Here is a 25825-nt window from a genome sequence, read left to right on the forward strand (position 1 = left end):
ACGGCTCATGAGTTAATGGGATTCTTATGAAAAAAATGGTGGCGATGAGGACCCACTTTTTTTAAATTTTTCAGCAGAAAAAACTTCATCCGAATATTTTTTTTCCTTTTTCGATTCTGCAAATACGTAGTATTGTAAGACTGTTAGCGGTTTGGACCAAAAATGTACAGGGTGTTTATAAGAAAACCATGAACTTGGACCACTCAAATAATAATAATATAATAACAGGTCTCTATTTTAACCTCAGCGAAGTCAAGCTGATTCATCAAAATTGAAGATTTTCAAATTAAAACCCATATTTTTTTATTATTTCAGTCTATTCTACGGACAAAAACAATAGGGGTTACTTAAGAAAACCCTATACCTAAAATAAATACTTTGAGAATTATCGAGGAAGAACCTTTAATGAGGAAAAACCGCAATTCCTCACTGTGTGGCGTAGTCTGTGACTTGATATTTGGATAACTAAATTTTACATTTTGGTAATTATAGAGGAAACAAATGAAGAAAGGAGACAAAAGAAACGCTGAAAGAGCATGAGAATAAGGAATTAAGAAAGATACTACAGATTAAAATAAGAATGACATATAAGAGGAAATACTTCTTTCAAAGAACCAAATAAAAGAAAAAAGTGACATGCAGTAGGGAGAAAAGTATCCTATTTAGACAAAAGTAGGAAATCGGAGAAATAAAAGTAGAGGCGTAGGAAATAAAATTCCTCTCATATTTCATATTTGTCTCATATAATAATCATCAAAATGTCATTAATTATTTTAGCCAATTGGAATTGAATACACGATATCATTTAAAATCCAACTAAATTTTCAAAAATTCTCCCAATGTATTGAAGCTATGACTTTGCGGTAAAAAATATTCTATGTTGTGCCAACATTTTTTTTTATTTCATGATATGGAAAAATATTCAAAAAAACCTTTTATTTTTTTTAATCTTCAATATTTCAAAAATTTTTTGTTCACGTTTTTAAGCTGAGGTATTATTGAAAAGGAGTTTTGAACAAAATGTACTTGTAGTTCTAGACGGCATACGAATTTTTCAATTTGGTTTTTGATATTATTTGTATATTCCAGAACAGAGTATATTGGAAAATGTTCTCTCTGAACCAATGACGTTTACTCATATCTGTGATGTGAGAAAAAGTAATTTGATGAAGAAGTTTGGACCAAATTACTCGAAATAATTTTTTTTATTACCAATATGGTTGTTCTTACCTTATACTGGGTGTTCCTAAATTAGAGTTTCGGTGAGAAATGAAAGATTCCTTGGATAATTTTAAGAATAGAATGTCCCATGAATGTGAGCCCGCAAACGCTTTATCAATCCTAGCTACAAAGTGTGTAAATGAGTACCAAAACTTATACTTAATTCATTCATTACAGCTTACTTGGTGGATCTTTATAATAATTTAGATTTTTCTGAAGATTAGGTACTAGAGAGCTGATTGAATTTTTTCCTCGAAATCGATAGTAGATACGATAAAACTATAACAAACCAAAAAGTGTAGTACTGGATCAGAGTTCTTTTACATTTTTCTGAACTACCAGTGCTTCACCAAAAAATAGTTCTAGAGGAAACAATCAGGTACCCTTCCAGAAAAAATATCACCATGTAGATTTGCGTTCAAAATTAGCATATTACATGATGAAAACTTAAAATTGGAATATACATGGCCACTTTAAATTAAATATCTTGTGGAGGGAAGGTTCTATGAGAGAAATACTTGAACTTCAACACATGCATCTCAAAAACAAAGTGTTATAGGATTTTGTTTCCTTAAAATGATCCGAGAAATCTGTCATTTTCATCTGTACCTCCAATTTGAAAACACCGTGTAGATATAGTCAATTCGAAACTGATGTATTCACAAATAAATTGCAATTTGAATGAAACACATTAAATTTTAAAACACACCCCAGAAAATTTTTCTATCCGTATTACTCAGTTGAGTTCTTTGATAACTGCAGTATTTGAAATTTTGTGACGAGAATGATACAAAAAACCGAAAACAACGGGTAAGTGTATACCGATGACGAATGCAAAAATCACAGATGTCAAATAAAAGGCCGAGAAAGCGGATAGATAAAGGAAAATAATAAACCTCGGACATAGACGTGCTCGTAGTGCAATAAAAGTAGGTACTCATCTTGAAAGAGATAATAAACTCATAAACTGTAAAAGGGTCCGATTTTTTACTGCCGTGTGGTTTCAAAGGAAAATAAAATGATTATTAGTTTATTTTATGTGAAAATTTTCGTTCTTCGTCTAATGCCCGCCACTCACGAAGCGTTTCTTCCAGCTTTTGGTAGCTAGCGTCGAAGAGATTCCAGTCGGGCAGTCAAGTTCATACTCTGATTTACAGTCGTACGGCCGTGTCCCGAGCTGTCTGACTGGAATCTCTTCGACGCTAGCTACCAAACGCTGGAAGAAACGCTTCGTGAGTGGCGGGCTTAAGGGGTTGTCCATTAATCACGTGATGTTTTTTTAGAATTTTTTAACCCCCCTTCCCCATTGGTGATACGTAGTGAGGTTTAAGACCACCCCCCCTCCCCCTTCTCAAAATCACGTGTATTTTTAGTACCTACAACGAATCTTGAAATTTTCTGAATATTATCTTAATTTAAATACAGTTATAAACAATAATCTTATTTTATTCTGAAATTAAGGACCATAATAAAAATGTCTACACCAGGTTGCAAGTTTTTTTTGATTGCCATAACAATAATAATAAACGAAGAGTGTAATCATAGGAAAAACATGTATTGTACTAGTACATGAATATATTTAATGTAGTCAAGGTCACTACACGCCGCGCCGTGCCGCTTAATATTTGTTTAAAAATCGCCCGTTTGACGAAAAAATAAATACACGTGATATCTTACTACACCCCTCCTCCCCCTTGTGATATTTTCGTGATTTTTATCAAACCCCTCCCCCCCCCTTTCAAGCCTCACGTGATTAATGGACAACCCCTAAGCGAGAATTTTGAAATTTTATATTTTGGAAATCTGGGAGGGAAATTATCCCCAGAACCCCCTATTTCGACGCCCTTGACCAAACCACTCCATAATACTTGTTACTTGATTCATTAGGAGATTTGTATACAAAATATAACAGCATATGATGAGAATATGATACTACGAGGTAGAAAAGATTTTTTTAAGCTCTCCTAAACGATAGTTCTAAGTCAATCAAGTAGCAGGGAAACATCCGGCATAACGTTGCAGCATCCGATTCGCCACCCTGAAGGGCGGTAATCAATCAATCCCGTCTTCCAGACAGCCCTCTTGACTAATTAATCACTTTCTTAGTGCCTCTTTGTTTTTATTCTCTCTTTTACGCTGTCACACTCTATGATATTTACGAGTTTCTGTCGAATATCTGGCGTAGTTTCTAGTTTTTAATATTTTCGTATATGCCACTTCGTACAATGATTGATGCGATTGTGAGGAAGACGCATATTAGTATAAGAAATCTCGACGTATTGTTGCTGTTTGGCATTTGGTCAAGAGTCAAGTTGGAAAACCGGGTGGATATCAGTTCTGGGACACCTGTACACCTACATTAGGACGATATGGGAGTCCAGGGGTCTAATGCGAGTGACAAATGATTCATCAAATAAAGAGTAATCGATACTCAAGAATGAACTACCAAGTTTGAAATGTAAGACTACGTCTTTTCTTATGGAATCAGCAGGGAAATAAACACCAGCAAAATTAGGGGAACGAACGAATTTCATTTCATTTTCTCTTGGACCCTTCAGCCTATTCTAGTATTTTTTTCTTATTGCAGCTTGATTTTTCGAGAACATAGATGTTCGGAAGTCTCCACAGTTACTTTGTTTTTTGTTATACACGCTCAGATCCAAAAAAACACACCAAGTTGATATTTAGTAGAATTTGAAGTATCATAGTTTTCTTATCTTTTGCTCGATTCTCAGTTTTTTTTCAGTAATCTGTAGATAAAACTATTAGTTTCAACTTGCATATCCAATCTTTTGACAAGTGCTGACGTATTAGACACTATACAGGATTAATCAGAAGTTTGTTGTTAAACCCTAATTTTGAAAAATCCTGCGAAATAACTTCGTGATCAAATTTTTTCAAATTGCCAATTTTCATCAAGATCCATTTCATTTCAACATATTGTTTTTTATTCATGACTGCACTAGTTCATATTTAAGAAAGAAATGAACGGTTTACTTTAAGAAATGAAATTTTCCTCAAGATGCTGTTCGAAACCCAATCAGTATGAACCGACGTAAGGCCGTAAATAAAATAAAATTAATCTGAATTGAAAGAAAGAACGCTTTTTTTGGTTAGGTTAGGTTAGGTTAGGTTAGGTTATAAATAAAATAAAATTAATCTGAATTGAAAGAAAGATTGCTTCTTTTGGTTATTGACGTTACAGTTGAATTGGTTTGTTATGATTTTTAACTTGAATTCAATAAGTTTGCATAAATAAGTTTTGTTTTGAACTCATTCAGGCCTTGAATTTGTTTACGAAATATTCAGTTAAACATAAAATGAACATTTTTGATCTTTCCTGCATTTGTGTCGATTTTACGAAAAGGATATCAAGATATGAAAAAAATGAAAGCATCAGCAGTCTCAGGTCTGTCAAAAAATATAGAAATTTGTTGAAAAAAGTTGAAGGATGTCCGTTATCATTTTCTTCTTCTTGGTATTTTGAATTATCCACTTGTTATCCTTTACACATATTTGTTGTTCCTGGACTCGGATGTCACGCAGGTAGCTATAGCTGTCGTGTACGTGTTGAAGTTGGTTGTGGCCCGAAAAACCCATTGGGTCTGCCTACGGAAAACACAAATGGGCGGCTAGTTCCTGTTGTTGACTCCGTTTGTGTGTTGTTCATCCTTACACTTTTTCACGATACTGATGATGGCCGAAAGCCCGAAACACGTGTCTACAGTTTGCACTTTTCCTTGAGTGATGTCCGTTATCATTTTCTTTCTGTTATTCAAAATAGAATTCAGAAGAATTTTTTCCATCTAGGTAAATTTGCGGTTCAGTGTATATTCGGAGAGAATCTTGATGAACTGTGAATATTTAATACTGAGAGAGAGGCAACATATCCTGTTTTAAAAATACCATACATGGGGCATCTTCAACCATTCGTTTGAATTATACAGGGTGACTTACAATTTGAGTGATATCTTCAAAATGTGCCGTTTGAGTAAGGATACTACATTGACCAGTATAGCTAGGTTTTGAAATAGAAGGTTAAGTAATATATTCTATTTTGAAATAGAAGGTTAATTTCCAGGATCAGACTCCATTTTTCTAATATTTGCAGATATCATAAAGGACCCCGCACGTTTAGTATGGGAAATGGCTTTCCGTGAATTTGGCTGATCCGGGTAGAATATAGAAGTCCAAGTGTTGGAAGCTAACTATGAATGGAACTTCCGATATTAACCCACGAATTCTTGAAAATAATTTTTTTTTCTATGAACTTTTTGAACTTCACACATACGAGTGATGAGCAAAAACCCCGAAAATTACAAAAAATCCATTTTCAAAGCTCCATATCTCGAAAACTGTCCATTTTTGAGCTTTATGGCTAAGGACTTTTCTGATCAGTTCATCAAGAACTACAACATATCAAAAATTCAGCCAAATTCACGGAAAGCCATTTCCCATACTAAACGTGCGGGGTCCTTTATACATATATAGAATAGAAGAAAACCTGATATGGGAGTTCAAACTACACTACATAGTTTTGAAATTATCAGTAATAGCAAATTTTGAACTGTCATATTTATGAAACCCATTAATGCAGAAAAATGAACTTAACCGCGACATTCCAGCTACTAACCTACCCTGTAAATTTCAATTTTCGAGGTTTTTCCATTCGACACTATTCTTGTCTCCAGCCAGTCATAACTGAATTTGAGCACGGATTCGTCTTCATTCATCAAACATAGTAAATAAAAATTAAATAGTGCTATGTTCGGGGAAAGTGCGCTCAAAGAATGAACACATATTCAAAAGATGTTGCCTCACACGAAAGAAAACCCATAATCACTCCGGTATAATGAATTTCTCTGCAGTCATTCCATTGACGACGATGGCGCTGAATGATGACGTGTCCGACCTTGAATTCGATTCAGTCCGTCCGGCCCTAAACACGATAACTCGCAAAGGGAAAGACATAGTACACTAAAAATTTCAGGGTAGGTTCTGTTTTTGAATACCCACGGCTAATGAGCCAATTTTGATTTCGTAAATAGGCCATATTTACGAAATTTGGTTTTTCTAATATCATTACTATTAAAACCACCAATTTGATCGAAATTTTGCATTCAGATGTGAAATGTCAGTGTAAAATTTCACGCCATTGACATCATCAGAACCATTGAAAACTTGAGAAGAATATTGGAAAAGAAACACCCAATATTTTGTGACAATGATCAATGGAACTTCGCGAGTCTGCATTTCATGATCCGCGAACAATCTCCATATTATATGAAATAACAATTTCGAGCTTCGAGCGAAATTTCGTGTTGATAGCGTCGTCTGAACTAGGGCTGGGACTCTTTAGCCTTTTTGTATTCGAATATTCATCCATAAATTTATTCGATTATTCGAATAATTCATTCAAACAACTATTCATGCTTGATTATTCATGAGTAGTCATGAATATTCAACTATTCGTTGATTATTCAGTGATTATTCAATGATTATTCAGTGATTATTCAGTGATTATTCAATGAATATTCAGTCAATATTCAGTGATTGAACTCATGTTTTAATGAACCAACAAAATCCGAGCGTTTTGATGAGTGAATATACCCTTTGCGACGTGGTATAATCGTTTTGGTGTTTTGCCTCTCGCCATATACGATCTATTAGTGTAACGTCACACACCGCCATTTTTGGTTCTCCTGTCAGTGTTCGGAATACAAACAAATAAATTGTCATTCAAATTAGTATGGTCTTGTTGAAGGAATTGGCTTATTTTCATAAATAAGAGTATTAGAGGAACGATTTCAGCATTAATTGATAGATCGAAGGAACGAGGTTAATACCAGTAACTTTGAATCCTGTATCATTCCCCAGATTTTGTAAAAAGCCGTGTTTATTAGTTGAACCTCAAGTTCGAACTTACGATTAATCTCGTTTCTTCTGTCTATCAATTAATAGTAAAATCGTTCCTCAAATAATCTTTTTTATCAAAATTAGCCAATTTCTTCTACGACAACGTACTAATTTGAATGACAATTTGTTTGTTTGGATTCCGAACAATGACAGGAGTTCAATTGTATCTATCAATTTCAATATTATGTAATTTCCAGTAATTTTAATATTAATAAAACGTTTTGTCCGTAGTGAATCACAAAACCTTGTTTTAATCATTCCTGAATAGTGAGTCAAGTGATCATTCAAACTTTCATTCGTAACTTCATAAATATCCAATTACTCACTGAATAGAAAACTATTCACTGAATAATCAGTGAATACTCAACTATTCACTGATTATTCATGAATAGAAAAGTAGTCATTGATTATTCAACTATTCAGTGAATACTCGACTATTCACTGATTATTCATGAATAGAAAAGTAGTCATTGATTATTCAACTATTCAGTGAATATTCATGATTATTCGAATAATCCAAAATGCAATTATTCGAATAATTATTCAATGATTATTCGAATATTCAAATCATTCATTCATGATTCCCAGCCCTAGTCTGAACCATATACAATTCAAGAAGAATAGAGAAAGTACTGAACAAGGGCGTATAAATAAGGGGAGTACTGAGGGTAGTTTAGAAAAATGTGAAAAAAACTCTGGTTCCTTACTACAATTTTTGTCGCTTAAAGTTTTGTAGTAGTTATCTGCTACCGATTTAAAAAAAAATATTTCAAAACGGCTCTCTAGTAATCCTTAGAAAAATCTAAATGGTTATGTAGACCCAGTTAGTAAGCTGTCATGAATAAATTAATTATAAGTTTTGTTACCTATTTACCCAATCTGTAGCGAAGATAAATAAAGAATCGATGAACTGGTATGAGCCTAACAGAGAAGTAGGACTACAAGAAACCTGTATTATCCAAGGAATCTCTCATTTTCCTTCGTACCTCTAGTTCAGGAATAAGTACCCTGTATATAAGGTAACAATAGAATCGAAAATCAAAAATTTCTATTATTTCGAGTAATTCAGTTCAAAGTTTCTTATAAAACATCTTTTTTTTCACATTAAAGATGTCAAAATTTCTTATTAAACATCTTTTTTTCACATTAAAGATATGAGGAAAAATTTTTTTTCGATTGGTGAATTCTGGAAAGAAAACAGGTTTCAACAAACCTATATTTTACTTAATAGCTACACAATGAAGAATACAGAATCTGATCATGAATAACTTCGATTTATTGTATCATTCCGCAAAGGTCACTCGTAAATTACCAATTTGCTCCTTCTTGACTCCACATTCCCTAAAAATATTTTTTACGGCTGAAAAAAGGGGGAAAATTAAACTATACAAATCTTTCATCGACTTCAATATTGGGTGACTGTATTTGTAGCATTCTCTCGAAATTGATAGAGTAGACCCGTTTCCTTCTGTTTACGATATTAACCTGCTCCAGGACCGTATCCCCAAAATTTATTGAAATGGAAATGTTCAGTTATTCACTAAACATCAGAGCTTAGGGCAAAAAACTTCTTCCACTCATTCTTAAAGTGGATACCTACTACTGTACTTACTTGTCACTGAAAACAACTCGAGAACTATAAGTTTATAAGAGAAATAGAGTTTCTGAAAAATGACAATTTTGACAGAGAAGGATGCAAAAGCAATAACAACCACTCAGTTAAAAATGAAAACACGAAGGAAACATAACCTAAGCGAAGGATGTCCTCAGTAATAAATCAAATAATTTGACAACTTTGTGTCTAATCCTTCACAATAATATATCTGTATGATATATTCAGTTTATTTTTGTCTTGGAATATATTCCAATTCTAAAAATGACAAATTTAATAATCAACCAAAAGAAAAATTCAAAATGACTAAAACTGTACAAATTGAGTAAACGGTTAATAAATTGAACAATGAATGTCCTCAGTCTGAGAATCGTGCGACCAGCTGAGTATAAACAAAAAAGAAAACAGTTACAAGGAATGACAAATTATGAAACAACGTACGAAGTGATTGGATCAATGAATAAAAACATACATTAGATATAGTCATAAAAATAACAGAATAAAGGTATTAAGAATAAGGGAAACAAGACTCAAAAATCAGGTAGACATCACATAGTGTATGCTAAAAAAGTAATTACAATCCCTTGAACAAAGGGATGTAGTTTTTGTTCAAATTTAAGTTTGTGTGTATTTTCAAACAATTATCGTTCATCGATATTTCATCCTCAATATGAATATTTTCAAAGAAGTCTAATTTTGTATAATTCTTCGTGTTTCTCTGCAGTAAAATTCTCTTATGGGCGCATAGGTCATGTTTCCTTCGTGTTTTCATTTTTAACTGAGTGGTTGTTATTCACTGTCAACATTTGCGAGATGTTATGTCTCTTCGCTTTGATGGTGGAAACAGAATATTTTTGACGAGTAAGTTGCTGGCATACTGAGGTCTCGAATTGTTGCTCAACTCACTCTTTGTTTTATTATTAGTGGTACAGAAGATGGCTATTTAGCTGAAAACATTTTACCAAATTTTAGAATTGAATACTTCTAAGTACAAATCATTTCTTTTTTATTATTATCCCATACTCAAGTAAACAGCCAAAATACATACGAAAGTATTTTTATATCTAATTTATATGAAATTCATAACAGGCTTTAGAAATCAATTAGTGTTTTAGACTTATAGAGGAGAATTGGTGTTTTTTAAATGGGACATCCTATATTTCTCAAATCAGTTCTTTAGCCGTAGATTTGTTTGAAGGCATCCCATTATCAGTTTTTCAAAAATGTCGACAATTTTAAAGATAAAGATATTGAGTTTTGCGACTTCATTTTTTTGATCTGACACTTTATGTCGAAATTTAATTCTATGTAGTGTCATGAGTAGAATAAAAACCATAAAAATTTATGAAAAAATACAAAATGGATGGAATCTCGAAATGAATGAAAAATATTTATATACCTATAAGGTGTCTCATCAAACCATTGAAGTCTATCTTTAAAACTGCGGCTAAAAAACTGCGTTGAGGAATATAGGGTGTCCCATTTAAAAACTGTAATCAATATCTATGATATGTTATGAATATTATATAAACCATAAAAATTACTGAAAAAAAATTTTAGAAATTTTTGAATATCTCGAACATAAACCAAGATACAGATAGATAGATGTTTATTTCAGATTCAAATAAACATAAACGTATAGCGTAATATTTGAAACAGTCAATTTTCAGAAACCGATCTTGAGCGATCTGTTCACAGAACAACTGCCCAGTGAAGTGGGTGAATGTTATGACTAGGTTTTCGAGCCTCTTCTACAAATGGCTAAGGTCGAGTTCATAATGATAAAGCTTCAAATTTCATTGGTTCCATGATTTCATGTCGTCGAATTCAAAAAAATTACTTTTTTCGGCAACCGTCCGGGAAGTGCTTACTTCCCGGACGCTTTTTCTCTGAGAAAGTAGCATTTCCCGGCCTAGTCCGGAAAGTACGTACTTCCCGGACTAGGCCGGAAAAGAATCATAGAATCCATAGCAACCGAGATAACGGCTGACAGTTCATATGAAATTAGTTGTCAAAAATTTGCATGTTTTTTGATCGCAATCGCAATAAAATATGGAAAGCAGCAGCGATAGTGTTATTTTACATGGTTACCGAAAAAATATTGTACGCAACACGCCCGAAAATGGTTTTTTTGGACTCACAGACTTCCAGGACTCGCTTACGCTCGTCCTGGAATTTTGTCTATTCGTCCAAAAAAACCCTATTTTCCGGACTTGTTACGTAAATTACTATTTCGAGAATGTATCTTAATTACTAGACTTCAAAATTCATGAATCTATAAAAAAGTTTCAAATAAAAAAAGAATCGGCTACTTTCCTATTTCTTTTCTTCGCATCATAAAACTGGAAATTGCAGAGGAAACATTTCTTCTCTCAAAAGTATCTTGTTCAAATGATCGATCAAAAATGAAATGAAATTTGATGTTAAGAAGGTTAAAAATTTTGCAAAAAAATTGTTTTCTTTAAAAAACAGTGGTCAATATCTTCCACAAGCCTACTCATATTGCCGATAAAAATAAGCAAGAAGTGTCAAATATACTTACCAACGATCCTTGAGCCGTCCCTGGCGCCAGAGTTCCTCTTTATTTATAGGGATTTCTCGCTGGAAATCTGTTAAAATAAAAGCGAACCAATTCATTTTATTCACGGCTTGTAAGGGGCATTGATGGACATATCGCCGTAACATCCGTGATTTTGGAGTCTCGTCAAAGTTTAAAATTCCCAATGGGGTCCATTATTTATGCGCCCGTTTCTGGAGTGGTGCGTGTTAGGGTTCCGCGCGAAAGAAACGGCGTTGAAAGGTTTTAATCGGCCTATGAAATTCTTCGGGAATATGGACGGAAATAGAATTCTCTTAGGAACAGCGAACGATCATATGGAAACGGGAGTAGGTATTTTTTTTTCAAGTTGTCAGAGTGCATTTTATCTCGACGATAAGACGAAGGTGATATACGGAAAACCACTCTTCGTTGAAAAACATTATAGGGGAAATATATAGGTTTAGGATGGATGAAATTCATTATTACCTTCTGGTTAATCACTTCGAAAAAACTTTTGAAATTTTTCAGAAAGGATTTTCATAAGATGTGTCAAGCAATCAGCAAAACCTATTAATGATTAAAAATCGCTGCCGATTGAGAATATATGCTTTCTGGTCTTTTTCCAACTTGGAAAATTGGCGTATGAAATTGAAATCGAGAAATAATATTCTTCAAAAAATATTAGCTGGTTCCGAAGCTGGTTCTTCTTGGGATGCTGATGGCAGCAGTACTTATTCGTGCTGAATACTGTTCAGGAGCGGATACAGGGGGGGGGGGGTAGTCTTGAGGCCAGCCATGGACCTTATAAATATAAAAATGTATCCTGAAAAATCGAAAAATATGCGTGGGCACTCACAAGGTGAAAGATTGGATATGATCCATAATTGTTGAAGACAGATTGAATGTATTGGCATTAATGCATATACATAGAACCATTTGCAGCAGTCTTAATGTTGAAAATATCATACAGAAATACGCTAGTCAAAAAAATAGGAGACTAGAATTTGTTATTAAATTTTTAATATTTGATCATATGTTTTTATTCAATAGATGTAGTAAAAAGGAATTCATTATTTTTCCAATAGATAGCTTCAGTTATCTGTATCTCGCGTTGTACAAGTCCGATCGGATTTTACTCCATGGCATTAAAAAAATGAGATTTCCTACTACAAAAACATTCTGACAGTTTTGTGATGAGTTGACTCAGTTGAGTTTGAGCGCGCCACAAAGATGGACACTAGCAAAAAGGAAATACGATATATTTTATAGTTTTTCTTAGATAAAGACAAAAATACCAGCCAGGCGGCTGAAAATGTAAATAGTGTTTTTGGACCTGATACTGAATCACGTGCAATTTTGGTTTCGTCGATTCCGTTCCGGTATCTGATGTCAAGGATGCACCACGCACTGGAAGGCCATGGCCAATTGTCGAATATATCGATGAGAGCATGGATATGTCGAGTCCTGTTTCGATTGCTCAAGAGCTTAAGAGTGCACAATAAACCGTTTGGAACATTATTTGCATAAAGCTGATCTCAAGAAGATGCTAGATGTATGGATATGACATGAGCTAACCCAAAAAACCGCACTGCGAATCACTGCAGAATCGCAACAAAATCGCCCTATTTTTGAAACGCTTGGTACCTGGTGATGAAAAGTGGATCATTAATGACAACGTCAAGCAAAAACGGTCGTGGTCGAAACCAGGTGAGCCTTCGGAATCGGCCAGGAAGGTTTTTCTGTGTGTTTAGTGAGATTGGCAGGGAATTATCTACGAAGAGCTGTTCCCCTAAGGCACAACTGTTAACTTGGAACTGTAGTTATCGAACGAAACAGCGCATATTTGACCCAAATTGGATCATTCTAACTATGGTAATTGAAGCTTTGTTCTTCATGCAAAAATAATGGTTTTCTTTTTACTACACCTTATACTTTCTTAGGCCTGAGTTTTCTTATGAAATGAATTTACATATATTTATGAAATATGTGAAATTTTTTTTTAACTTGTTTTTGTCTTACAAAAATTTTGTAAACTGAATATGATATGATTTACTAAAATCCATCTTTCTATAAAAAACACTTGACCCAGTAGGTACCAACAAAAATTTCTGCTATTTTGCTAACCTATATGAGCCGTGACTTTCTATGCACCCCCCCCCCCCTCAAACATTGTCTGGATCCGCCCCTGATACTGTTGTTCTGTTTGGTTCAATGGTGCTCATGTTCATAAAATTAATGCACAGCTTAACGTTTTTATGAGAATTATCATTGGAACTATTAGATCTACACCTTTACATTGGTAACCAGTGCTATCACATATAGTTCTGCCTCATATTTATAGTCAGATTGCAGTCAAGAAATCTTGGAATAAATTTCATTTCTACCCGAACTCATTTCCAATTGTATCTTACTTCCCAGATAATAGAACTGCCAGATTGAAGACACGCAAACTTTTTTGGATAAATACTTTCCTTCGAACTAATGAAAGTGACAAGGAAATTTGGCGTTCGGAATGGAGTTCTTGTAAAGTGTAATGTTTTCAACAATACGTTGATCCTTCAGAGAAAGTTCCAGGTTTCAATCTCTCTAGGTAAATTTGCTGTATTTTATCGACTTAGGACTTAGGACTGGTCATGGTCGTTTCAATAGTATGTTGTTCAAATGGCATTTTATTGAAAGCCCACTATGTTAGTATGGTGTAGAAGAAACTATTGACCACTTGATGAATACTTGCCCAATTTATAAAAATGGTGGTTTCCAAGCTAACTTCAAATCGATATAATGGAAATTATTACTTCTGTCTGGTTCTTTTCTTTTTTGATTTCAGACTTAATAATAATTTATAATATATGATGTCAACTTCTGGTGAAGAAGAAGGATGGAGGGGATTATGTTCGGATAAAGAGGAGGCCCTGCAATATAAATAGATCAGCTTATTCCGTAAAAAAATACAAAACCTACCACTACTGGTGTAGTGGTAGGTTTTGCATTTGATACAAAACCTACCACTACACCAGTACGGGGAGACAGAGTTTTTGAAGTTAATAATTTTTTGTATTGCTTATCTCAAAATAATATATATGTATACTCCTCATAAAGTATGCTTTCAGAATACGTTATGTAAGTTATGTTATGAAACCATTTACATCACACTCTGATAATCTAAAACAAATTTCATTAAAATCACACCAGTATAACACGTTCTATGGAGATGGAATTTCACGTTTGTAAATTATAACCATCTCCCAAAAAACAGAAATTTGAAGGAATTATTATTTTGATATTTGAAAAAATATATGTACTTTTTTTCTGCTATAGTTTCCCTGGGGTTTAACAACCTTAAGTCCGATCAACAATGGCCTGTTTATAATGAAAATTCATGAGCACCCTGCATCAATATAAGTGGTATTTATTAATATGAATATAAGTATTTTGATTGGCCAAGTATAAATCCATTCAGATAAAATAATAAAACTTGTAGTTTTCACAAATGTCTTTAGTGGCATATACTTTGTTTTATTATCTTATTTATAATGAATTTCCATGAGTAAGGTTTAAGTCCATTACATGTCTATCCATTTCTTTTTCATTCACCTATTGCAAACTCAGAATCTTCTTTTTTGAGGCAACTCCAAGTTAATATTGAGCTTAGACAGATTCAGGCCAGTGATGTTTATCTGGGATTCATCTACCTATGAATTCTGGTACATCCTGTTTTAGAGGGATTGAATATTCCAAGGTGTGATTGATGAATTTAATACTGCTTTATGGGATTAATAATAGATAATAGTATGGATTTATCACCTGCAAATTGATATATTGGTATCGTTAGTTTATGGAATATCCAGAAGGATAAGTTAATATACAGAAGGAACCTCAGACCGCCTTATAGGACTCCTATTTTGATGAGGTAGAAATCGGAGTAGGTCATAGTATAAGGGATTCCTTATACTATTATCTATTTTCGCTTGAAATACCTATCGTTTTAGTAGAACTCTGAAAGGAGAAACAATTGAATATTTTCAACCTAACAGATCTCATTGGCACTCCGTGACTCCGCAATAGTGCTGAAGACCTTGTACTATTTCAATTCTTAATATTTCTCCTATTTATATTATGAATTCATTGAAGTCGTGAATGTCAAACTCTATAGTTTTTATGAGGTCTGAACAATCAATGATCTCCTGAACTTCCATCAGGCCACCATGAGCAAACTGAACGGTATTTCATGTCAAAGTGACAATTGTGTTCACTTCTAAAACGTATTTTGTCGAGTATTCGATATCACAGTGGAGATGAGGATAAAATGGAGTTCAGCGAGTGGTTTGATGTCCAAACAGATAGATTTCATGAAGATTTTGGAAATAAGTCAGATAAAGAAGCAAATAGAAGTTTTGCTCACATTCATGCCTGATGAAATCTTATACCTTCCCATGGAAGAATTGAGCAGAGTTCACAATTTTGTTGGCGTACTTTTATTCGCCGATGTTTCCGGTTTTACGCCACTCACAGAAAAATATAACAAAACAGGAAAAGGTGAGAGTATTCATAAGATATTTCCCATTTTTTTCTGTTTTACATTAATCAGAAGGAATCCTTCAGGACAAACTACCTTGTAAAAGGTTGGACAGTGTAGGAGCCATCTCACCAAACTTAACCTACTGTTTTGAAGGTTCTGATGGGTACCTATTTGCCGATTGATCTCTTTGTTATTTTTGTTTGTAAATCACGATATCTGTTCTGATCTTTATGTGTAAACTTATGTCTTTCATAAAAGAGTATCTTCTATTTGATATTTCAACTTAAGTTTTGCTCAATTCCTGTTTTTTCGTTATTGATATATGGGTCATTCGTGATAGGTTGGTATCCTAATAATATCTTAAGCATGGTTGTAGCCAACTAGCCTTTTCAGCTTGTCCTTGAGATGTTGATTTGCATTTCTCCTAATAAAATCTGTGGCAGTTTTCTTTATCAAGTCTCTGTAGATTAACTGTTTTCTTAGGAATCACGGGATATTCATTTCAGCTCTTATCAGTCACTTGTATATATACATATACTTGGTATGGCTTTTGCCTATAAAGCCCTACTCTGCTCATTCATATGTTAGTTGGGGTCTTGTGATTGGCTTGATCATTCTTAGTTTCATATTTTTGTCATTTGGCTATTTCTTCCTAGTGGGTAAAATCTTCTATCGCTGAGGACACTAGTCCTGTGGCTTGTTCGTTCTGAATTCCTTCAATAACATATTCGGTAAACCTTAGTTAGTTTCGTAAAACGATCTCTCCTGAATTCAAATTGCTCGGATGGCATCAGATTCAATGCTTTTGTTTTATCGTTTTGTCTTCTTGCAATGATTACCATGAATCAGTACCACATGATCATCTGAGAAACCCTTTGTGAAAAGATTTTCGTCCTTAATTGGTACTATACCTATTCCTTGGAAGTTCGTTTTACAACAGTTAAGGGCTACCTCAATATAAGCATTAAAAATTAGCAGCGATAAGCGACATCCCTCCATGGGCCATTTGTTGTCGTGATATGATCTGAAAGTCTTTTTCAATTTTTATGTGGGCTATATTTTCTTTATGAAACTCTTGGAGAGGAAAAATCTGTCTGCATGGGGGGTTTTCAAGGGCGTTCTACAATTTATTATCTAGGTCAATGAACGCTAGTTGAACTTCCTGAACAACAGCAATTTTCTTCGTCATTTTACCTGCATAATAAACAAATTGTCTTGGAACAAACCCACTTCAGTCTTTTCCAATTTTATACATACTTATAATCCATTGGCACTAAGATCTCAAAAGCAGTAAGGGTCCCTTCGATATCACTTCTTAAATATGGGTACGGTATGTGTCCACTTGAGTTCCTCTAGAAACTTGTTCAGTTGACAGCAGCGATTGAATTTGCTCACTCCTGACGAGAAGTGAAGGTAACTATCTAATAGTTTACTAACATAGCCCTTCTTCTCCGTTTCAGACAATACTACTATATCCGTATTATATTCAAATACTTGGCCTATTACTTCTGATACTACTAATAAAACAAGTTCCATTCCTTGTTCCTATTGTCTTCGTCTTTTTCAAAACCACAGCTCATCCTATTCCTAGATTAGATTCAATTAAGGAGGTTCCGTTTCACTGCGACTTAATGGTCTATTGTGCCCCTCATCAGAGCTCTTCTCTCCATAACGTTATTTACTATTTCCTTAACCCTCATTTTGGAAGGCAAGTAATATTTCTGTAAGGATGCTAATCTTAGCAGAAGGTTTCTGGTTTTTTGGCACCAGAAATTTTTCACTATTCCTATTCCTGCTACAGTCACCAATCACTAATATGCATAATAGTGGTCATTTGGCTCGCATTAGAAAGCGGAATTTGGACTAACTCGCAAAAATTATGAACCAGAGAACTTGTCTCAAAGGTTTCATGAAAATTCCTTATCTAATACAGGAAGACACTCCGATATCTTGCTGTATTTGCTTCGTCAAATTTTGAATAGAATTTTTCCACAGGTGGAATATACAAATTGACTGCCACTCTTAATGCTTACATAGGAGCCATAGTCGAGGTAATTTACTTTTTTGGCGGAGATGTACTCAAGTTTTCTGGAGACGCTTTCCTTGCTCTCTGGAAGGCTCCAAACGATGTGTGCCTCTACTCCATCATTCATGAGGTGATAATTTGCGCACTCTTCATACAGAAGAATCTGGGTTACTTCGAGACAGAAGTCAACGTGTTGCTGAAGGTGAGTTTTTACATAACTGAAGATCACAATCATCGATCTACTCGCCTCTAGGTAAAACTGGCCATTTCTTGTGGAAATCTCACGATTTCTGTGATCGGGGATGAGAAATTCAAGAATTACGTAATACTAGGGCAGGCAGTTCACGATGTCAAGGCTGCTGAACATGTCAGCGTTTCTGGGGATATCGTCGTCTCGCCTACGGCATGGGGTCATGTCGCAGAACAAAACTATGATGCAACTTTCGCCGATGGTGGTAATGTAAAGGTGCAAATAGAATCATTACAAATAGTTACATTCCTTCCTTTTTCCAAACATTATTCCCAATATGTAAACTGCAGTCCATCTGCAATATTCTCAATATAATCATTATGTATGCTTAGCTCAAATGCTCTTAATGCTAGAGAGACCATCGACGATTCATATTATTGAGAAAAAGACTTCTGATTAGTTGAGGCTACTGACGACTTATTCAACTTAGTGTAATTTGTGCAATAGGTAGCAACTGTGAAAAAGATAAAAGTACAAAGTTCTAATGGGCTAAGCTTATGGTTTATTTCTATTATTTGTCCACACTGCAGCTGATCGAACCATAAAGTCAGCACGCAAAATTAAGTTTAAAATGCAAAACTTGACATACATGACTGGTTCAATATTTTTATCCATTGTAAAAATCGTAGTATAGAGCAGTGTAGCTAGTGATATTGCAATCCAAAGTTTGAATTTCCATGATATTTTCGATGCAGGTTTGGAAATGCTCAACCAAATCTATTGAGAAAGAGAGGGAAAAGCAATACAAAGAAAAATTCCAGAAAGTTGGGGAACTATGCCAGTTGCACATTGAGCTAAGGAATGCTCTACATCAAAATAAGAATTTGAGTGAGAGCATAACTGACAGCTATCTGATTGAAAAGTTTGTCCAATCCCTGCCTCCAAGGAAAACTACCAAGGTGGCTGTGGAACAGTGGATTATGAACGAACTGAGTCCATTTATCATCAAGCCAGTTTTAGAACAGGTAAGGCCCATGAGTTGCTTCAGAGAATTTTTTCATACGATTTATTTCACAGGTTGAAGAGAAACAACCACTTCAGTACCTTACAGAAATGCGGGAGGTTACCATTCAGTTTATTAATATTGTCCCATCAACCTACGATGAAGATAGGTTGATAGCAATGGTTGATTCGGCTTACAAAATAGTTTGCAATATTGCATCGGACGTTTTAGGAGTTGTTAATAAGGTGAGTGAGAGAATTCAATGAAACAATGCTAGGATAACTTGTTTGCGCCCTTTGAAAACCATAAAACTGTATGGAAAATATATCAATACATATGATAATATCATTGGTAAATCAATAATCAGTTAACAGATGCTCAAACGCCCCTGAATGCATTGCTTTCCTCATTTAGGTTTTATTATTTTGATAGAATTTTCTATGGTTCAGACAACGTACTCAACATAAAATTTTGCACGTAGCTTGAATTTGTTATTTCACAATAAACTTGGAATCTCAGCTCAGTTGGATCTATTGTTACCCAATTACTAATATTTTTTTTCGATTATATTCTTCAATTTTCAATGATGCTATGAACACAAAATTGTATAAATTATCAAATTATTCTATATATACCGAGTTTTCCAGTAAGAGAATTTATTTTGAATAGCCCGCTATCTGGGCAGATATCATCTTTTGAGATTTGATGAATAGGCAGGCCGTCCACTTTTTCAATGGGATTGTATTGGTAACTTTTAAACCATAAGAGTTAGAAGGTCGGTCAAATGGAGAAAAAGTTGCATGCATAGAAGCATTATCAAGCAGTTCAAACAAATCCAGATTATCAGGGCCGGTTATTGAGATATCATAAGAAAAGTAAATTCTGTCATTTTGATTTTTCTTTTTTTCCCACTTCATTTCAAATATTATCAAAAAAGTTACAGAAATTTTTTATTCGACAGTAAATTGTTCTCAATTTGACGTAATCAGATTTCGTATCCAACGTTTCGTGCTCTCTGGGCCACCCTCAACCTCTTTTTTTTCAATACGGACCTGTATATTTCATAACACTTTTCGAAATAACTCTTAACGCTGAATTCAACGATATATCATACAATGTCATTCAAAGTTGATTTTCAGGTGATTTTGACCCTTATCTAAATTTCTTTGGGTCGGATTTGTATTAGGTACATTTGGGTACCTTCAGTTTAATTAACAACATGCAATACATTTCGATGAGAAAATCATCTTACTCATCTTGAACTAAATGGAACATATCAGAATCAAATCAAGAAACAAGTAATAATTATTTACATATTCCAATTCAAAATGATTAAACGAATTATCATTTAATGAAAGAACAATCGAATGATTATTCGAAAGTAAATGAATATGAATGAAGTAAGTGTTCGAAATGTCCACCATTTTGTAAAATGCACTTAACGGTTCTGGAACCCATACTTCTTATACATTTGCTTATTTCGTCTTCTTGAATATCTTCCAATACATTCTCAATCTCGCGAGAAATCACTATTGTTGGATTTGTCATTTGTTCCGTTGATACAAATTACAGAATCGAACTTTATTTTGATATAACGATATAAGTTTAGTAAGGCTTGGTATTCAAATTTGAAATCATTGTATTCGCGTCTCTTGACTATTTTATTAACAGCAGTTTTTGATAAATTGCATTCACTACAGATCCGACCCAAAGAAAATTGGATAAGGGTCAAAATCACCTGAAAATCAACTTTGAATGACATTGTATGATATATCGTTGAATTCGGCGTAAAAAGTTATTTCGAAAAGTGTCATAAAATATACAGGTCCGTATTGAAAAAAATGAGGTTGAGGGTGGCCCAGAGAGCACGAAACGTTGAATATAAAATCTGATTACGTCAAATTGAGAACAATTTACTGTCGAATAAAAAATTCCTGTAACATTTTTTGATAATATTTGAAATAAAGTGGGAAAAAAAGAAAAATCAAAATAACAAAATTCACTTTTCTTATGATATCTCAATAACCGGCCCTGATAATCTCGATTTGTTTGAACTGCTTGATAATGCTTCTTTGCATGCAACTTTTTCTCCATTTGACCGACCTTCTAACTCTTATGGTTTAAAAGTTACCAATACAATCCCATTGAAAAAGTGGCCACCCTGTAATGGCAGCTTCATGATTATCTCGTCTAACAACTAACTGTTACCACAAATAGGGAAGAATGGAAGACCTTAATTGTCATCTGAAGCAGTAAAATATTCCCCACCCTGAACAAATCAAGTTATAAATCCCAACACATACTCCCCTTTCATATTTTGTCAAGCCGAATATAAACAGCACGACATTAAATTCATCTCAATCATTTCAATTTTCACAGGTGCTCTAGCTAGAAGAAAACCTACTGTCGAATCGTTTATGGGCTCGTGGCTATGAAATTGAAGAGTCAGCTGCACGGCTTCTGAGATTCCTTGATCTCAAACCAATTTATTAATTGTACCTACCTAGTATAATCAATTAGCGGCAACACAATTAACAGAAAATCAATAGAATTTTAATGTATTACCTACATAATTCATTAGGCTTTTGTTACTGGAGATTGAATTGAAAATATTTTTTATTTCTGTTTCTGTAGAGTGGAAACAATTTTGTTTTTATGACTGCAATTTACAGATTGGTTTGATTTGGTAAAATATCAAATTTTCTCATCTCATCGACAAATATTGTCATCTTCAATATTCAATTTTTTCCATGAAATTGATGGCTATAATATTTAGTATACTTTCCTCAAAATCATGGAATAACAAAATAAGTATTCGAAGCCTTCTTGTGAATAGTTTGCTTCTGGTATTGAACTTCTACCTTCATCAAGCAGCAAAATATATCCTGAATTACGAAATGTCAAGAGGATCTGTCTGTTATATTCTACTAAAAATTATGTTTAAGGTGTCTTTGTTTGACAAGGATGCAATGATGCTGGTACTCTTCGGGCTAAAGGGTGTAAGACATGAGTTGGAAAGTCAAAATGCCCTGAAGTCAGCCTACAAAATAAGAAAAGAAATCATAAAGCTGCCGAACGTCAAAAGTATTTCCGTTGGTATCACTTATGGTCTTGTCTACTGCGGAGTAAGTAATTACTCCAACAAACAACCTATTTTTGAAATAGAACTCAAGAAATCAATGTTTTATAACTGTAGGTTGTAGGTCATCCCTTAAGAAAAGAATACACAGTCATAGGAGGGGCAGTTAACAAAGCAGCCAGAATAATGTGCGCCTATGAGCATAAGGTAACATGTGACTTTGAAACCTACAACAACTCCAAGCTTTCATCGACTTATTTCCAGCTGCAATCTGCTTTACAGCTGAAAGGTAACTAATGATACACAATTTTTAAATAGGAAAGTATTATTTAACAAGACGAAAACAAAATATTTTAAATTCCAGAAAGGCACTAAAGCTTTTGACATTGCTACAAAGTATTTGCAGCTGATGTACACCAGTTTAATTCACCTTATTTTCTTTCTAGGTATCGAAAGTGCGGGAAACATTTTTGAATATAATGAAAACTTCGAAGAGGAGGTACAAAAACCTCAAGATATGCATCTGATAGGAAGATCAGAAGAGGTGGAATTCATTAAAGAAATACTGACTGGAAAGCATCCGTTTTCTGGTATATTTAAGTAAACATTCAAAAACGTGAAAATAATTTTGTTTATGCAATACGTCCATGATGCAGTTTATATGGACGGCCAGAATTAATATATGTTTTCGAAGGAAATGTCCCATTTAGTGACTGAGAACAAGAGATATTCAATATTTCACATATAGTAGATACTTCAAATTCTAGGCTGAAAGTGTTTAAAATTCGCGAGCAACTAAATACATTATTTTCATTATAGGTGTTCTCTTCAAGGGCGATAACAAGAGCGGAAAAACCTCTCTCCTGGAATATTGCCGTGACGAATGCCTTCAAGAGGACTGCCTACTGGCATTTGTGACCTTGTACAGTGGAAAGCAAAGGCCCTATAGTTGTATATCATCGATATACAGACAGCTATTCGATCAAATGGGAAAAATTCAGATGAGTGAATCGTCCATGAAAAGTTTTAAGAGGAATCTTTGGAACTTCAATGAAATCTTACAGGTAAAGTAATGTAGCATCCTTTTTCATTTTCCTCCAAAACCACAGGAACTTTTCTTCAATTTATTTTAGGCTAATCGTCAACATTTGGTCTAGGAGCATGCTCTTTATAGTAGTTCTCAATAATGCATTTGAATTATTCTTCGTTAGCATCAAAACTTCTAGTTCAACTGTTTATATTCAATTTTTTTTGCTTCGGAGTGAAACGAAGTCAGATGAAAGTTTTTGTTAAGTTACTAATCAGAAGAGATATGTATGTTAAGGATAGTTAATGGGGCTGTTTCCATCCGCCTCTAACACTATTTCAATTTTTCGAACTTGTTTAGTTTAGCTGTTATGGAGAACTTTATACCTTTGTTGCGGAGTTATTTCTAGTCTTTTCTGAGTCTTGCTTAACAAGTGGATCATCATTTTTGTGTGTTCTAATGGATTGTACTTCTTGAAGTCTCTCAACAGCTTTTCTATTTTTCTTTTTGTGTCTATTTTTGTTGTCCTTTTGTTCCCTCATAACTCCTCTATAATTTTTTCATAGAGCTCTTCGTTTGTTCAGCTTTGTTGGCTTGTCCTGATGTTCTCACAAGTTTGAAGCGGGGTAGTGTTGTTGAACCGGTGGTAGTTAAGCCTTTCTCTTATTAGTGCTTGACTTGCCCTACCGGAGATTCTGTCTTACCTTCTGCCTCTTATTAGGAGCTTAACTCTGAGAATTTCTAATCATTCTCGTGATGTTGATGATGACTATACCTATATTGGATAGTTGGACTGATAGAAACGGTCCAAATAACTATCCAAAATATTGTCCATCATCAATATGAAGACACCAATTAGACGAGGTATATAAAATTGAACACTCTTAAATGTCTCATCCTTCGAAGGAGAGACTTGTGTTTCAGCCGAATGAGGTGAGCAACAAAAAAGAGGAAATAACAACGATGTTCTGTGAGGTGTGTTCTTCGAAGCCAACGATAGTATTCATCGATAATGTTCAATTTTTGGACATAAGAAGTTTCGAGATCATTAACAACGCCCTTATAAGTGGTGAGTTACAAATTTACACTGAAAACATATGCAGCTGAAGAGTACCTTCACCCTTTTTTTAGGAAACATCAAGTTGATAAGTGCTGGAACCTTTGAAGAGAATACTTGGGACACACTGTGGCAATTTTCGCTCACGGATGCTGTGAGAATAGAGGAATTGGCCCCTCTAGAATCACAATACATAGCACCACTCATCTGCTGGTTCCTCAAAGTAGTCGGCGTACCAAAAAGATTGGTGTACTTGGTAGAAAAAAGTTGCGAGGGAAGACCAGGATGGATCGAAAGTTGCCTGTTGAAACTGGTGAATAATAGCGGTAACGTTCGATGCGAATTTTACGAAACCACACACTACATCCCCAATAATTCGGTATTTTATCAAGCAGATTACATTCTCCCATCAACCTCAAATGTTGAGAATCGAAGAAAATTGATCTCAAAAAATATATCAAACCATTAGTAGCATACAAAGTGAAAACAAAGTGTTTAAATAACGTGTGTTCATTCAAATTCATGGTCAAGATTGCTGTAGAGTTGATTTTTGTTATTAGAAGTAGCGCTTAGCTAGAACCATACATATAGTTCCCAGATTCGAAGTATGTAAATAAGAGTGTTGTGAAGAAATTAGAGTTGATTTTCGATAATTACAAGTAGCGTTTACTTGTAATACATATAATTCCCAGATTTGAAGTATGTTAAGAAATATTGATAATAATACAAATAAAATAAAATGATAACGGAGATCCCTCAAGGAAAAGTGTTAAACATAGACACGTGTTTTGGGCTTTAGGCCCTCATCAGTACGGTGAAAAAGTGTTAAGATGAACTACACTTGGAAGAAAACAAACAAACAGCAGCCAGCCGGTCATTCGTGTTTTCCTTTGGCAGATCCAATGAATTTTTGGGCAACAACCAATTCGTTATCCTTTACACATATTTGTTGTTCCTGGACTGGGATGTCACGCAGGTAGTTATAGCTGTCTACGTGTTGAAGTTGGTTGTTGCCCAAAAAACCCATTGGGTCTGCCTACGGAAAACACAAATGGATAACTTTCACCGTACTGATGACTGCCGAGAGCCCGAAACACGTGTCTACGGTTAGTACATTTCCTTGAGGGATATGTCTGTTATCATTTTCCTTGTATTTTGAAAAATCACCTCGTTATCCTTTACACATATGAATAATAATCAGGGCCGCCGCCAGGACATTTTGCCGAGGCGACAAATTGTAGGGGCTCAAAATCAGTCAATAAAACAAGACAAACTTTTTCAAACAAAAATCTTCTCTCAGTAGTAAAATAATAAAAATTACTAAACTTTTTTGAAATCAAATAGGCGCTCTCAACCAAAGTTACAAATACGTATTAAATTGCACCTTTAAGAACTACATCGTCTTTTTACTATAGACTTAAGAGCGTCCTACATTTAAACAATTTAGGGCGATTTTTGATGAAATCGACAAAACGTCCTTCGATAAATTTGACAAGGTGATTTGAAGTTAAAAAAAAGACGATTTCATATAAAATTGAAAAGATGCCTGGAAATATTTTCGATATAATGGACTGTATAAAATAATAATTCGTGCACTGGTTAAACGGTTTATTTGAACACTATTTAAAACATAACC

At 34.3% G+C, this 25825-nt stretch overlaps 1 protein-coding gene across 2 annotated transcripts in view; it reads left to right on the plus strand.

The window, feature by feature from the left end:
• The first annotated feature begins 15534 nt into the window (after positions 1-15534).
• The window catches only part of LOC123676419 (adenylate cyclase type 10-like), a 29750-nt gene continuing 19459 nt past the window's right edge, over positions 15535-25825 (plus strand). For both annotated transcript variants that reach the window (XM_045612298.1, XM_045612297.1), the window contains exons 1-11: positions 15535-15824; positions 17803-18035; positions 18087-18299; positions 18779-19048; positions 19101-19271; positions 21972-22151; positions 22223-22394; positions 22552-22695; positions 22925-23169; positions 24039-24201; positions 24264-24515. In XM_045612298.1, the coding sequence (XP_045468254.1) occupies positions 15584-15824; positions 17803-18035; positions 18087-18299; positions 18779-19048; positions 19101-19271; positions 21972-22151; positions 22223-22394; positions 22552-22695; positions 22925-23169; positions 24039-24201; positions 24264-24515 (2284 nt within the window). In that variant the 5' untranslated portion in view covers positions 15535-15583. The remainder of the gene's footprint in view (positions 15825-17802; positions 18036-18086; positions 18300-18778; positions 19049-19100; positions 19272-21971; positions 22152-22222; positions 22395-22551; positions 22696-22924; positions 23170-24038; positions 24202-24263; positions 24516-25825) is intronic.

The sequence above is a fragment of the Harmonia axyridis genome, chromosome 3 (assembly GCF_914767665.1).
Source record: "Harmonia axyridis chromosome 3, icHarAxyr1.1, whole genome shotgun sequence".
Classification (NCBI taxonomy): domain Eukaryota; kingdom Metazoa; phylum Arthropoda; class Insecta; order Coleoptera; family Coccinellidae; genus Harmonia; species Harmonia axyridis.